The sequence below is a fragment of the Argopecten irradians genome, chromosome 5 (genome assembly GCF_041381155.1).
Source record: "Argopecten irradians isolate NY chromosome 5, Ai_NY, whole genome shotgun sequence".
Taxonomy (NCBI): domain Eukaryota; kingdom Metazoa; phylum Mollusca; class Bivalvia; order Pectinida; family Pectinidae; genus Argopecten; species Argopecten irradians.
The window spans coordinates 48,932,852-48,948,046 of record NC_091138.1 but is presented as its reverse complement, the minus strand read 5'-3'; the positions used below and the strand labels follow the sequence as shown (position 1 = coordinate 48,948,046).

The following is a 15,195-nucleotide window of genomic DNA, read 5'->3' as shown; positions in this document are numbered from 1 at the left end:
ACGGTATATGAAATGATCTCTTAATTTTATCTGTATTGCAAGCTATAAATGTAAACCTAGGGACTTATATTCTTTATATTTGATCTTCAGGCTTTACTTGAGGAGAGAAAATGCCACTGTTTCTTGTTAGAAAGACTATCAGCTATTGCAAGCATGAATGCAGCACATCACAGACAGGTAGGTCATAGGTCAGACAAGAAAGGTCAGAGGTCATACAAGTAGGTCAGAGGTTAGATAAGTAGGTAAGGGGTGATACAAGTAGGTTAGAGGTTAGACAAGTGGGTCAGAGGTATACATATAGGTCAGAGGTTAGACAAGTGAGATAAGTAGGTCAGATGTGATACAAGTAGGTCAGAGGTGAGACATGTAGGTCAGAGATCAGATAAGTAGTATATGTAATGGATTGGAAGTTTTCCTTAGAAATTCAAGATGGCTGATGTGGATTCTTAAGGGGTCAGAATTAAAAATCATCTAATATTAATAAAAATGTTATACAAGAGTTCTTTGGGATTGCCATTAGCTTTGAAGAGGTTTTGAAATCACTATGGCATATGATCAAGTAACTTCACTGCAGCTCTTTCTGGCAGACAAATTTTCTATTACTTTTTAAGAAAATATATACATGTATACCTATATCCTCCAGATGAAATCTGTTGGTGTTAAATTTTAAGTGTAATACCTTTGGCTAATTACATAATGCATAACTTCTTTCTCTGCTACAAGAATTTGATTATGAAAACAAAGATGTAAAATACAACGTTGGACAAGAAAGTTGAGATGAAATGTTTGATGTACTATGGTGTGATATATGTTGTAGGGAGCTGAGATGCTGTCCATGGGACTGCCCAGTTGGCGACACTTGTCAGCCAAGCCACATATTCTACCCCCAGAGGCTGACCGCTTACTCATGATACACAAGGTAGGTCACTCCAGTATCATACAGGTGCTCCGGGTCAAAGGTCACACAGGTATCGTACACAGGTGCTCCAGGTCAAAGGTCACACAGGTATCGTACACAGGTGCTCCGGTTCACCAAACATATACTTGACAGAGTTGTAGGTGGAGTATTTTTTGGTCACTTTGCCTGAAATGAGTTAACTCATTCACCCCTCAAATTTCATAATGGACTGGTCTAGTCTTTGATTTAGAAGAGTCTAAGTGTGCCTTCAGGGGTGATGGAGTTAATGCTGATTTGGCGTAGTTTGCTTTTCTTAGAAGAAAAGTCTTCTTAAAAGATTTTGTACCTCATAGATTGAAGAGCTTCCAGAAGCAGGAGATGTAGATCAAGTGATCAGAAGTTGTGTTCTAGAAGTAGAAGATGGCAAACTGACTTAGACTTGAGTCTGGTTTCTTCAGTTAAGAATGCAAAACATTTCCATTCTTTTCCTAAGAAAAAAGTTTCAGGTACATGATTTTATTAGCTTAGCCTAGCTAGTCTGTCTGTCCGTCCATTGTCCATCAGCATTTCCTATAAATCATTACTACTAGTCATAAATGACTGAGGGGATTATAACGAAGATTGAACTGAAGCATCCTTGGGGTAGGGGGTGTCAAGTTTGTCGGACTTAATCCAGAAGTCCCTTCATGGTTAATCCCTCAAGCTCTGTTTGCTCACATTTTCAAGAAGTATACACTAGCATAGGGTGACTGTTATTTCCTGGCATACCCCTAATTTAGAGTGGATGTCTTTTATTTTTAAATAAGGTTGATCTTTACATATCAAATAAAGGAATATTAATCAAAATTTCCTGAAACTTTTTAGCAAAGGTCAATGAAAGCAATGCACATTATGCCTCAAATTTTTTATGAATTTTTGAAAATTATTAAATTATGAGAGTTTAAGCTCACAGTTGTGATTTCTTCTTTCCAGGACGATGATTTTGAGCATGCGAATGGTTCTATATACCGAGTCAGTAATGGTTACTTACCAGACGAGACCCGGTCAGTAGGCACGCCATACAGAAGGTCACGGAGTTACCACGACGGTCCTCGTAACCCCATTGACTACAGTAATGGAGACTTCTCATATGGTACACTACCTAAATCACCTTAGTCACCAGTCTCTAAAATATTACAACTATCAATTGTTTTATAATTTTACTTCTAGGTTTCAAGTCAGGGTTATCTTCTATTAGAATTAGTCAAGAAATCATTACTAAAAACTTTTTCAGGATCTATGTGTTTTAGGGAAGTTTTCCTCTAACATGACATACTGTTTTATGTTTTGTATACAATTCACTTTTGCTAATTTCATGACCCAAGTAAATTCATGAAAGTTTAGTGAATGTATATCTACATCTTTTATATTGACAGGAATTTTCATTCAATTTTTAAATTTACGAATTTTAATCATAGCGAACTTATTTTGAAATGAAAATCGCAAAATTTGATAACTGGGAAAAAGAGTTTGGTTTCATTAACCATTTATCTCAACAGCATCTAGAACTATGCCCCCATCCCGGGGAATCAGTGTGCCTCCTCCCCCACCCCCGGGGCTGTCCCAGGTGCGGGCCATCTACACCCATGCTGCCGAGGTAGACAGCAAGCTAAGCTTTTCAGAGGGAGACGTAATTAACCTGATCGGGGAGCCATCTGATGGATGGCACTACGGACTCAATAACAGAAGTGGCAGGTCAGGATAATCAGTAATTTACAATATGAAATGAAAGTCAAGTGAATAAAGCTTTCAGATATTTTATATTTCTATTCTAAATTTCATATTAGATTTTATGAATCAAGTCTTAGAAGTTTTATTTTTGCATGCCTTGACACAAATTTAGGATACTTTTCATGATATTACTATAACAAACTACATTTCAAAGAACTTCAAAATTTACTACAAAATTCCAGCCATTTTATCCCGCTGGCCTCAGAATCCAGATGTTAAGGCATTAGACCGCCAGGGAGTTTTAGTCATCCACACTGGCATCAGTTCTAGTTTTTCCTGATGTCACTTTGTTTCTGTGATAGCGTCACAATGGCTGTCCTGCTCGGCACAGCAAATGAAAATCATTCCAGGTTATATCACATTTTAGTGACATATATGTAAAAATATTATTAGGACAAAAACACTGAATATCAAGTAAATTATGTGTTAAAACAAAATATCATCTGAAAAGCTATCAACTGTGTAGAGGGGAGATAATTCATATTCTTTGTGCAAAATTTCTGTGCATTTCCCTTGTTCGTTACTAAACCAATGACTTTGATTTTAGATATGGCTGGTTCCCCTTGTCCTTTACTGAACCAATGGATAACAGAGACCCACAACCGTAAGTATAAATATGATAATTCATCCTTTTTCCCCTTATTCGTAATCGAAAGACCACTTCTTTGGATCCCTCAATTCTGTATGCTCTATTACAGTGGAACCTCCCGAAACCGATCATGGTCGGTGCATATAATTTCGGCCGGTTTAGAGAGGGTTCGGTTTGGAGAAGTGCACCGAATACCGATCATCACGATCCGGATTTAATCGATCGGAAGTCGTTTTTTACACTAGTGTACCGCATGTATGCCTAGTGTTTGTTAAAACCGACCGATATTGATTGTTAATGTGAATGTTATCACAAAAGAGAGAATCATACATTTAAAAGGAATGGATTACAGCAATCTTGACTTTGTTACCGCTTATAAACGTAGTTTAGTTAGTTAGTTGCATGAATGTTCTTGGGGATGTTCTCGTCTGCAACCTACATACGACCGATCGCTTCCGGTTACGTCAAGAATCAAATTATATGGTCTAATTACACGTTGATCAGTCGATGCCGGTCATTATATGACATAGCCATTTTCTAAAACAATACATGGCTTCGGCTTCTTCATACAGATAATTTACGTTATCCGACAACTACATATGTAAATAAAAAACCTGTGTGATTTGAATACGAAACTTTCTCTTTATTACTAGCTCTGCTTGTTTTCCTACAGTAAACAAACCGCGTGCACGTGGTAGACCTTCGTTAGATATCTAAACAATAGACATGATTAAATAATTACACCACCATCTCGGGTATAATTACCGTGTACCTATAGCCTTCACATCTGTATACATGCCCAAGGACATGGCATGCGACAACTATGGTACAGGTACGTGTGTATTTCACGGTCGGTTGATCAGACCTCAATGCAATCTATCGGTGTCGCTCAGGTAAGGCCGGTTTTCAGAAGTGTATTTTAGTTACATTTGACTATTCCGATCTTAAAATCGGTCCGGTATTCGGAATTGGGAGGGATCGGTTTTGGGAAGTTTTATACACTATTAATAAAGAGGAATTAATTCCGTACATAACATCCATGTTCGGTTTCTAGAGGTGATCGGTTTTGAGAAGGTTCGGTTTTGGGAGGTTCCACTGTATAAAGCAGCAAGCTCTGTTTACTCAAAATGAATAATCAAGAATAAACAACGGAACAAGGATTTTTGGCAGAAAACTGGCTCACCTTTTATGAAGGCGGCCGAAAATATTTATTTTGACTTAACCCAAATTATTTATCAAAAAGAATTTTGAGTGAAGGTGCGGCCTAAAGGGCGCCAAAAAATTACTTATGTATTACCTATGGAACTGCCGCCACAATGAATTTTATACCACAATGACCTGGACGTACCGTCACTATAGCCTGTGTGGAACAAATAACATTGTAAAATTAACATGTATAAGGAACCAGCCAGGACCAGGGCGTACCGCGACTTATGACCTACCTGATACCATACATAATGTTAAAGAGTAAACCTTTACAACCACAATACTATTCATAAAATTGACCCAATACTGAAAAATCTGTGGGGAAAAAAAAATTGCAAAGATACACACATCTCTGCCTGACAAGATTACTGAGTTCATAGTGGGTACACAAATAAGCCTCTCAGAGTTTACACCGCTGCCGAAACAGATATGGCATATATACTGGCATAATACCAGTAAAGCCCCGATTGGCTGTGTACATAACACTTTTTTTTTTTTTTTTTTTGTTAACATTTTTTAAATGATGTTATTGATTTTAAGTATTTTTTTTTTTTTTTATTTATTTTTTTTTTTTTTAACTACAGGTGTTTTGGGCTGCAATATATATTTAGTTGTAAACTATATGTAGGCTTAGTGATAATAGATCTCATTCCGTGTAAAGGGAAGTAACCCCGAAATAAATCTCTGACCACAGGAAATTGTCAAAGGGAGGTAACTTCTACCGAAACAGGGAAATTTGTAAAAAATTTATTGGGCAAGAGCATAGATAATACCACCTTTTACTGAGCGATAATAAGGTTTTAAGCAATGAAAGTGCACACCATCTGATCCTAACAAGTCATGTTCATCCAAGATCTCCCTGGTATGACGCCAGAAGGTAACATCTTGGAAATTATTAAGTCTATGAAGCAATAGCTCATTGGTTTCGGCCACACGCGAATTATATATTGAAATCGCAACATCATCTTTATGACGACGTGTTCGCTCTCGCCGAAACAACTGACAAACAACGACATGCCTGGTACCCCTGGACAAGAGTTCCTCGGCGAAAGACATAATAGCGTCAACCACACGCTCAGGCAAACCTCGTGGCCTTCTTAGGTCATTTCCGCCGCATTGTAAACAAATGACATCGTAAAAAGATGTCGAACCGAGAAGCTCAAAACGAGAAGCGATACGTTGCATATTAGCCCCTGGGATACCCACCAAATCCACAAGATCATGAGATAAACGAAAATTAGCCCGCGATGGGGAGTCATTGAATATATGAAGCGAGATGCGCAATGAAACTGTGGCCGTTAACCAAAACTCGAGCAGGGTCTGACATAGTGACCCAAATTTGTGTGATAACTGAACCGTAAAATAACACAAAAATTTACCCAATTTGTAATTGACCAATCAGTGATATGAATCTAGTTACTGGTAGTGGTATAACGTCTTCAACGCTGATATAAACGAACGAAATTCCAAAATTTCTTGTCTTACAAAATTGCGTCTTACAATTTTTTCTGTCAGCAAAGAATGACATATGCGCATGTCCGTTGCGTATATGACGATCATGTGATATAAACTGACCAATCAAAGAACAAAAACCTAAAACCTAAAGCGGGAAATACGAATTATGAAAAAAGTAGTCTATTGCATAGACTTTTTATTCTCTATTTACAAACACTTCTCCTATCCTTCTGTGTATTTGGTGTACCAGGGTCTTACCTCCCACAGTATCTCAACTCAATGTATAAAATCTCAACTGTCCTAGGTAATGCCATGTGACATTGTACTAAAAAAATGGCCATTATCACCTACATTTTGACCTTTGATCTTTACTGACATTGTAATGTTCCATCAGGTGATTCATCATGATGTCTCTATTTTGATTTTACTCTTTAAGTTTTAAGATTATAGATTTGTATAACATCTAAGAATACTCATTTAGAGAATATTATTTTCTGCTTAACTTTAATTATATATCATATGGCACTTTCTTCTCTAAGGATGGGCCATCGTGTTAAGAGTATGGGTGACTTGGACACCAGATCACTTTCGGATGGTGGCAGTTTTCTGGTCGATGGCGACATCCCAGGAGCCACGAGACGACCCAAGTCTGTATATGAGGGATCGGGACTGAGACTTGTCAACAATCCGACCCAGGTAATATTTAACACTTATTACAATTACTTATTTATATTATATTTCCTTGTTTGGTATTTCAATATTTTTTGGGAATTTACCCTTGTTAACTTTCTGACCCATTTAACATAACTTCAATGCTTTTATAGACATTTCAGTTCCTTATTTGGGGTTTTGATTTTTTGGGAATTTCAAGTTTGTCAATAATGTCACCCTCTTCACATAACAACTTTAATGCTTATTGACATTTCCTTATTTGGAGTTTTAACATTTTATCATTGGTGTGGGTTTTGAACCCATTTTGGGGCAGAGGTTGCACTTTATATATGTATAATACGCTTGTTTTTATTTTTAATTCAATGCTGCTAGATATTAGAGTCTTTAAATTCTGATTTCTATATGGTGATTGAAATATTTTTCCCAAATGAAAATAACTTTCATCAAGGTAAAATAGTTTTATTCAATGGTTGTCTTTGTTCAGTAACTTACAATTTTAGATAATTTTACTCATTCACACCTGAAATTTCACATTGGACTGTTCTAACCCTTGATTTGGATGAGTCTAAATGTGAATTCAGGGGTGAATGAGTTAAAGACTTTTGTAAAACAAAATTTGTGTAGATTATTGTGCACAGACCAATGAATTCTTACTTGTACAAGTACCAAGGTGTTTCCTTTTTTGTGTTGTAACTTATGTCCTTGACATATCATTTTTGCTATAATTACTGTCCAGGGTGCGTGAAACTTCTAAAAAGGGTTTACTAAATAAGATTTAGTTCTTGGTCAAGAAAGTAAATTGATCATGTCCAAATGCATATTGACGTAACAACATGATAAACAATTTTGATTTTATGTAAGAACTATCAAAACACTAAATTATGTACAATGAAACATGTTTATAACAAAATTCATGGTTTTTATTAACAATCCTGTCATATGTTTTTAATATTTATCCATGTACCGTATTCGACCCAATAAGCGCCCATGCCCCTATAAGCGCCCCTCCCCCTTTTTGAGGCCTCAATTTCAATTGCCCAGGACCAAAACTACATAAAACGGTATAAATTTGCAATAATTTTGACTTATTAGCACCTTTACATTTTTATCAATTTTTTAAGCGCCCTGGGCGCTTATTGGGTCGAATACGGTATAACGGAATATGCTTTGAACAAAATAATGTTATTGGTCCCCAAAGGAATGTTATATCTGTGTTTTGCTGTAGTTATGTTAAATCTAATAATGATAACTTCTCAAAATTGAGGTCGGGCAATTTCAAATAAAGCTTGCTCATTTTTCTTTAAACGCTGTAGATGTATAATAGATTGTGTTAATTTTGCATTTTGCTGCTTATTCGTCTGATTTATCATTCTTCTTGATGTAGATTAATGATCTATTTGTTTATTTACATTCACGTTGATTTCAGCTATTTTTAGAAGAGATATCACATCATTAGTTTCATTGTTTTATGTAGGTATATACCCACCTCCTCACTGTCTCCTTCCTGTCACCAAACACCTAACTTTACTATTCCATCTTTGTATATTATAGAGTTACCTCCCTTGCATAAAAGTATTCATTGTGATGTTATTATATGGTGTGCAAAATTCAAATTCATGTTATTTTCTCTGAAGAGAATGACGTTTTGCTCGCAAACACATAATCAATACCTACCTGCAAGGGCAGATAACTCTGTAGTATGCAAATACAGAATACTCCAGCATCTAGATATGATAGAAATGTTTGTTCTAATGATGTATTTATATAACTCTCTTATTTAAAAAAAAGAGAGAAAGCAATCTGGAAAAAATCTCTTTAATTAATAGATGAACAGCATGCATTTTTTTTTCTTATGACTTTTACCAGGCCCTTTCATTTACACACAGATTCTGTAATTCCAAGTTATCTCCCCTTGTTTGTAACTTCACAGTTATCAACAAGCATCTCTTGTATCTCTTCCTAAATAAAAAAGGAGTTTCAATTTTAAAATCCTTCATTCCTAAACGAAAGAGGAATTCTTAGGATGCTAAAGCTGGACAAATCTAGCATCAAATTATTAAATTATATCAGCATATAGTATTCAGAGATTTACCTTACTGGTTCACTTACACCTATATGTATAATAAATTGTGTAGGTAAGTCTACTTCTCTTCTAAAGTGAATTGGTCAGGAATCTTACAAGGAAAAACACAAATTGTTTCACAGCAGCCTTATTAACAAATTTTAATTTTTCAGTCCCGTTCGTATGCTTCATACGCTGCTGGTGATTGGAACAGCAGTAATACTACCAACATGCTAGGCTCCTACTCTCTCCCGCGTCACGCCTCTGCACACGAGCGCAGGTTCTTTCCCGATAACGAAAACTCATATGATTTCTTACATCATGATGCACAGGTAGTTTAAAGTTGTCTCCCTTTGTACCGAGCATGTGTGTATCCAAAACAACCCCACGGAATGCTGCATGAGTTGTTGGTAGTATAAAATCTGTGCACATTTTATTTGGACTAAAAACGTATCTAAACAACCCCACAGAATGCTGCATGAGTTAAATTGATGGTCGTTTAAGATTTGTGCACTTATAATTAAAACTAAAAAACTTATTCTGGGGACAAATCTAGATATTTTACTAAAAAAATCACCTTTTGCATGTTTTGATATTTTTAATAATTTTATTAACATTTATTGTTTTATATATAATAATTAATAAATACCTACTTACCTAATAACATAAGATAAAAAGACAGTTGTAACAATTTTGTTTAATCCAACCAAAAAACCCATTTTGCCCATTATTGGGATTTAAATTGAGATATTGGCAGTGCTTATTTTTTGGTGGGACGGTATATGACGTAATACTAGAATCTTCATTAGTGATAACATCATAGATCGTAGTAAGACCGATGTATTATATTAGCTGATTTAGAACACACTGCTGATTGTTGTGGACATTTTATATTTAGTGTGCTTATGATGGATTTTAGGATGTGGTTGAAAATTTTTACCCCATCTGGATTCAAATGTTGTTTGTAATTTCCCTGTGGTAAATTCTTGTGTGAGTTAATGTACAAGCTGAATTTTTATTAGCTCGCCTATTCGAAGAATAGGGGGAGCTAATGTTGTCACCCTGGCGTCGGCGTCAGCGTTGGCGTCCCATTTCATGTTAAAGTTTTTGAGCAAGTTTCTGTTTCGTCAATTGTTTAAGCTTAAGTCATCATAAATGTTTATGATTTTATTTTCCTAATGTGTATGGATGCTGAACGTGATAATACAACCAATTTGGGTCCCTTTAGGGGTTTTTTCAGTCTGTTAATTTGTCATATTTCCATGTTAAAGTTTTTGAGCAAGTTTCTAATTTGTCGATTGTTTAAGCATAAGTCATCATAAATGTTTATGATTTTATTTTCCTAATGTGTATTGATGCTGAACGTGATAATACAACCAATTTGGGGCCTTTTAGGGGGTTTTTGAGTCTGTTAATTTGTCATATTTCCATGTTTAAATAGTAAATACTTGAACATCAACTTCTTCTGAATAGGCGAGCTTTGCTGTTCTCCAACAGCTCTTGTTGTAATTGGGTTAAAACTTCATTTAATCCTATTGATAGATGGTTGAAATATTCATTATAAAGCAAATCTAAAATATCTCATCTTTTCAAAAAAATTAAATTTCTATCAACATGACTTTATGATACATAATGACTATCAGGTACACAATCTTCTGAAGTATGAAAGCATGCGTTGTACATGTTTTACTTGAAAATAATGGAATTGGTATGATATAATGGTAGCACTTGATCTGCCATACATAAGATGTATATGATTGTCTTATTGCTGAGTTTTAGACAGACTCTCAGGAAAGTTTTTTCCAGATGGATGTGTTTTCTGTTTATAGCTGCGGCCCACAGTTCCTGTAGTGACCGCCAGTGCCTATCATAATCATGGACAAGTCCCCTACTCCTCCTCCCTCCCCTCCCCCCCGCTTCCTCCTCCCCCACCCCCCATAGCCACGCCTGCTGTAACCTCGTCACCTGCACCCACACTCTCCACAACCTCATGCGACCCTTTTGTTTTAGCCGGCAGTAGTTCTTTATTGCCCCCTGCTTTGAGCCGTGCTGCCAGCCTTAGACGCCTGAACAACAAGTCTGCTGACTCCATCCCTGCTCCACCCCCTCCCCCACCTGTTCCTCCTGTACCATCCTCAAATTCATCTGTTCTCTCTCAGAATGAGGCGACATCCTCTGGTTACGGAAACCGCCAATCATTGAATAATCCTCCACCTCCTCCTCCACCTGTATCGTTCCGCGAGGAAGGCCGGCCGGGACCACCAACCACTATGCCCCCTCCACCTCCAAAGACGTCCAACAGCGGCCTACATCCGACGGAGGACTACGAAACAGATGAAGAAGACACAAAGTAAACATGATTTATTTGTTGCGGCTTCCTAGATGTGATTTCGCTGATCCCTGTTATCATGTTCCAAATCCTCTCTGCTTATTGTTTTCTGTTTTGGAATTTCTTCAATCTTTCACTTTTTCTCTTCTTTAATTGTCACCTGCTTGTAAGACACATAGACATTTATTTTCAAAATAGTAAATCCAGAGAAGAGGTAAGAAAACTTTTGTTCCGCTGCGTTCAATGTGACAATGTTTATACTTGTCTTCTGTCTCTGATTTTTCATCCTGTCTTTTCTTGTTGTTTTTTTCAAGCAATGTGTGCCAATTAGTTGTGGTGTAGCTGGATACAGCCAATCTGACTGACAATCATGCTTGGTTTGTTTTGTCTGCCAGTCAGTAAATAGCACAGGTGGAGGACTTTTGTTTGGCATTATTATAAAGACATTAAAATCAGAATAAGAAACACACTGAATAATTATTTCATAATGTCCCACATCAACCCTCTATAACATATTCCCTTGGTAATTTTGAGGTTCAGTGATTTCTGAATGAATGACCTTGACCTTCATTTAAGGCAACATGTGTCAAATAAACATATATTAATAACTGGGCCAAGTTCTAATACCTAATATTATACCTGTTGCATACAAGTCTTAAGGGCTGTGAAATTTAACTTTTGCTCAAATTAATATCCCTGATCTTTATTGACTGTCAAACCTGCCACTATATTTGAAACTACCGTATAATCTTCAAAGATATTGGTGGAAATCAAATAGTTATAGGAAGTGCTCAATAGATAATCACTGAACGGCCATAACCTTAACTTTGCATTGTAATATATGTTAACAGGGAAATGACCTTGACCTTACATTGTAATATTAGGTCACATGGAAACGGCTTTGACCTTACATTGTAATATTAGGTTACATGGAAACGGCTTTGACTTTACATTGTAATATTAGGTCACATGGGAATGGCCTTGACCTTACATTGTAATATTAGGTCACATGGAAATGGCCTTGACCTTACATTATATTATTAGGTCGAAAAGAAATGGCCTTGACCTTACATTGTAATATGAGGTCACATGGAAACGGCCTTGACCTTACATTGTATTATTAGGTCTAAAGGAAACGGCCTTGACCTTACATTGTAATATTAGGTCACATGGAAACGGTCTTTACCTTACATTATCATTTACTGTAAAGTCACAAGGGTGAAGTATGCTGATGGTAAGAAAATTCTCAAAAGTGAAAGGGCTTGGGATGATTTGAACTTTTATATAGATTTAAGGCTAATTAATGCCAAAATGTAATAATATGATCAAAGTTAGATCCCCAAGTTTTACAACATACCGGTTAACCTAGACAAATATCACAGAAGGAACAAATGACTTACTGGATAAGTTTACTCTTCTTTAAACCACCTTTCTTTTGCATGTGATTTAATTTAGCAAATTTTGCAATCCAAGTAAATTTCTTGCCTCAAATTATGCGAATTACCATCTACGTCATATTAATTAATAATAATTTCTCTTCAATTTTGAGGTCATCTGACCGTGCGCCGTGCGTAAGACTATTTATACAAAAGCCTACTCTTCCTTAACCCTTCAGTGGATTACATCCATATTTGGTGTGAAAAATCATTGGGGAAGGACATTGATATTTTATATAAATGAGTAAGGTCCGTCCCCTAGGGGCTGGGGGATGGGGCCCCAAAAGGTGAAATTTTCTTAAGTTTGCTTTAAAATACTACTCCTCCTTAATTCTTGAGTGGATTTCATCCTTATTTGGTGTGAAGCATCTTTGGGGAAGGACAATCATATTCTATATAAACGAGTTAGGTCTGACCCCTGGGGACAGAGGGGCGGGGCTCAGAAGGGGGAACTTTGAGGATGAAATTTGGCTTTAAAATCCTACTCCTCCTTAATTCTTGAGTGGATTACATCCATATTTGGTGTAAAATATCATTGGGGAAAGGTAATCATATTTCATGTAAACGAGTTATGTCTGATGACTGGGGACAGAGTGGCGGGGCTCAGAAGGGGGAATTTAATAAAATTTGGTTTTAAAATCCTACTCCTCCTTAACCCTTGAGTGGATTACATCCATATTTGGTGCAAAACATCGTTGGGGAAAGGGCAATGATATTTTATATAAACGAGTTATGTCTGATGACTTGGGACAGAGGGGCGGGGCTCGGAAGGGATAATTTGACTGAAATTTGGATTTAAAATCATACTTCTCTTTAACACTTGAGTGAATAACAACCATAATTGGTGTGAAACATCAATGGGGGAAGACAATCATATTTTATATAAAAGATTCAGGTTGACTCTTAGGGACAAAGGGATGGGGCTCAACAAATGAACTTTACCTATTTCAAAATCTTACATATTAAACTAAGATGTTCTTTGAATTACTTATGTTAATTGTTAACCACTACTTTATACTGTGACTTTGTTGTTTTGTGCCATGAGTCAGATGACCGTTAGGCCCATGGGCCTTGGTCTTGTTCAATTTGCAAATTTAATTCTTGGCAAACTTGTTTTTAAGTGAAAGTCATGAAATTTAATAGCAGGGAAAGAAGTCAGGTTTACAGTAGTCAGGAAGGGAAAGCTTGTGTAAATGGATGGTCATTTCCATGTTTTTATTTCATGTTCAAAGTTATAATCAGAAAAAATCTATTATTTTAGTACTGTATTGTATAATCTTAAATTACAAAATATTCAACATAAACTTTTACATACTTTAATTCAGGTTACAAGATTAGTTTATCATTTAAAAATATTTGAATATGAGGATTTGATTTCATTTTTAATTTATACATCACAGTATATACCTTGGTATATGTAATATATTCAAGCTTTACCTTTTATAAAGAAACTTCTACTTAAAGTGTACACGGAACGGAAAATAATATTTAGATATGTTATTCTCTTTGATCTCCTGACAAGAATGTTGAAAACCGCATCAAAATCGGCCATTTCAGTACCGAGATACCGCCCTCCGAAGTGCTCGATTGTTACCTGTATATCGACTGCTAATCAGCTAATTCGAAAAATGATGGCCATATAATTATCCATTTGAATATGTTTCTGTATAAATAAAAATTCACCATGCCTATGGATTTCAAGAATCAGCATGATGAAAAGAAAATGTGTGAAATGTATTTCATAGTTCAATACACGTAAATATCATAGACATAAATTGGGGGGGGGGGGGGGGTTAAAAAAATTTTAAAAAAAAAGGAAATCACTTGAGAGATTGAATTTATGATATATAATTCATATATAGCTGTAACAAGTCTCTCTTCCTTTTAAAGCTACAAGTACCTGTATACCGACATGTGTTATTTTAACAATCTTCAACGGTACATTTTTTGGTCATATAGATTATCATTATTGGTATTCAATAATGATCGATATTGACCAAAATTCACTAAGAATTGCATATCCGAAATCTAGCAACTATCAGAAATATCAAAATTCTGACATTATGCATTATATTTGCAGTGTTCTTTCCCGACATGCCATTTGTAAATAATTTTGTAGTTTCTGTTATTAAAATACATATACATGTAACCAGAAACATATATATATATATTAGACAAATGTATATGCATGAGTCTTTCTGAAATATATACATCTAGTGATTGATACAGTGTAAACAAATATGACATTATACAACAATTACGTGATGGTCCATCGCTAACTTACCTGTGATCTTACTTTTGACACCTGACGAGAGCTAATCAACACCGCATGACAGGTCACTAAACACCTTTCTTACGTAATCTGGTTAGCCCCCTCATTAGTCTCGGTTAACCACGCGTTTTAGTTACTGCAGTATACAGGTATAGAGATTTACGCAGCACGACATTGGCAATTCGGAAGTATTTTGATTTTGATACTAGATATTCAGATTAGACATAGACATCTTCAATCACATTTTTTTCGTCTGACCCGTGCATGATTTATTTTTCAATTAAAGGGACAATTCAGTCTAAGAGAACATTAAAATTTGCACATATATCGGAAAAAAACAGTTCTAATGGAAATTAGATCAGTCGGTTTTACTGTGATATGCCTGAAAAGCCCATGGTTGTGACATGTGTATAGATGTTCAAACTTGCTCGCTGTCCGCCATTATACACATTGTGGTCGAACTTCTTGTATGCCGAACCCTGTCCCTTGCTCATAGAGTAATGCTA

At 36.0% G+C, this 15,195-nt stretch overlaps 1 protein-coding gene across 1 annotated transcript in view; it reads left to right on the top strand.

The window, feature by feature from the left end:
* LOC138324471 (BAR/IMD domain-containing adapter protein 2-like) overlaps positions 1–15,195 on the top strand; it is a 67,835-nt gene that overhangs the window by 40,229 nt on the left and 12,411 nt on the right. The window contains exons 7-14 of the mRNA XM_069269535.1: positions 91–177; positions 818–919; positions 1,871–2,030; positions 2,437–2,632; positions 3,216–3,272; positions 6,458–6,614; positions 8,826–8,984; positions 10,812–11,002. Coding sequence (XP_069125636.1) covers positions 91–177; positions 818–919; positions 1,871–2,030; positions 2,437–2,632; positions 3,216–3,272; positions 6,458–6,614; positions 8,826–8,984; positions 10,812–11,002 — 1,109 coding nt within the window. The remainder of the gene's footprint in view (positions 1–90; positions 178–817; positions 920–1,870; positions 2,031–2,436; positions 2,633–3,215; positions 3,273–6,457; positions 6,615–8,825; positions 8,985–10,811; positions 11,003–15,195) is intronic.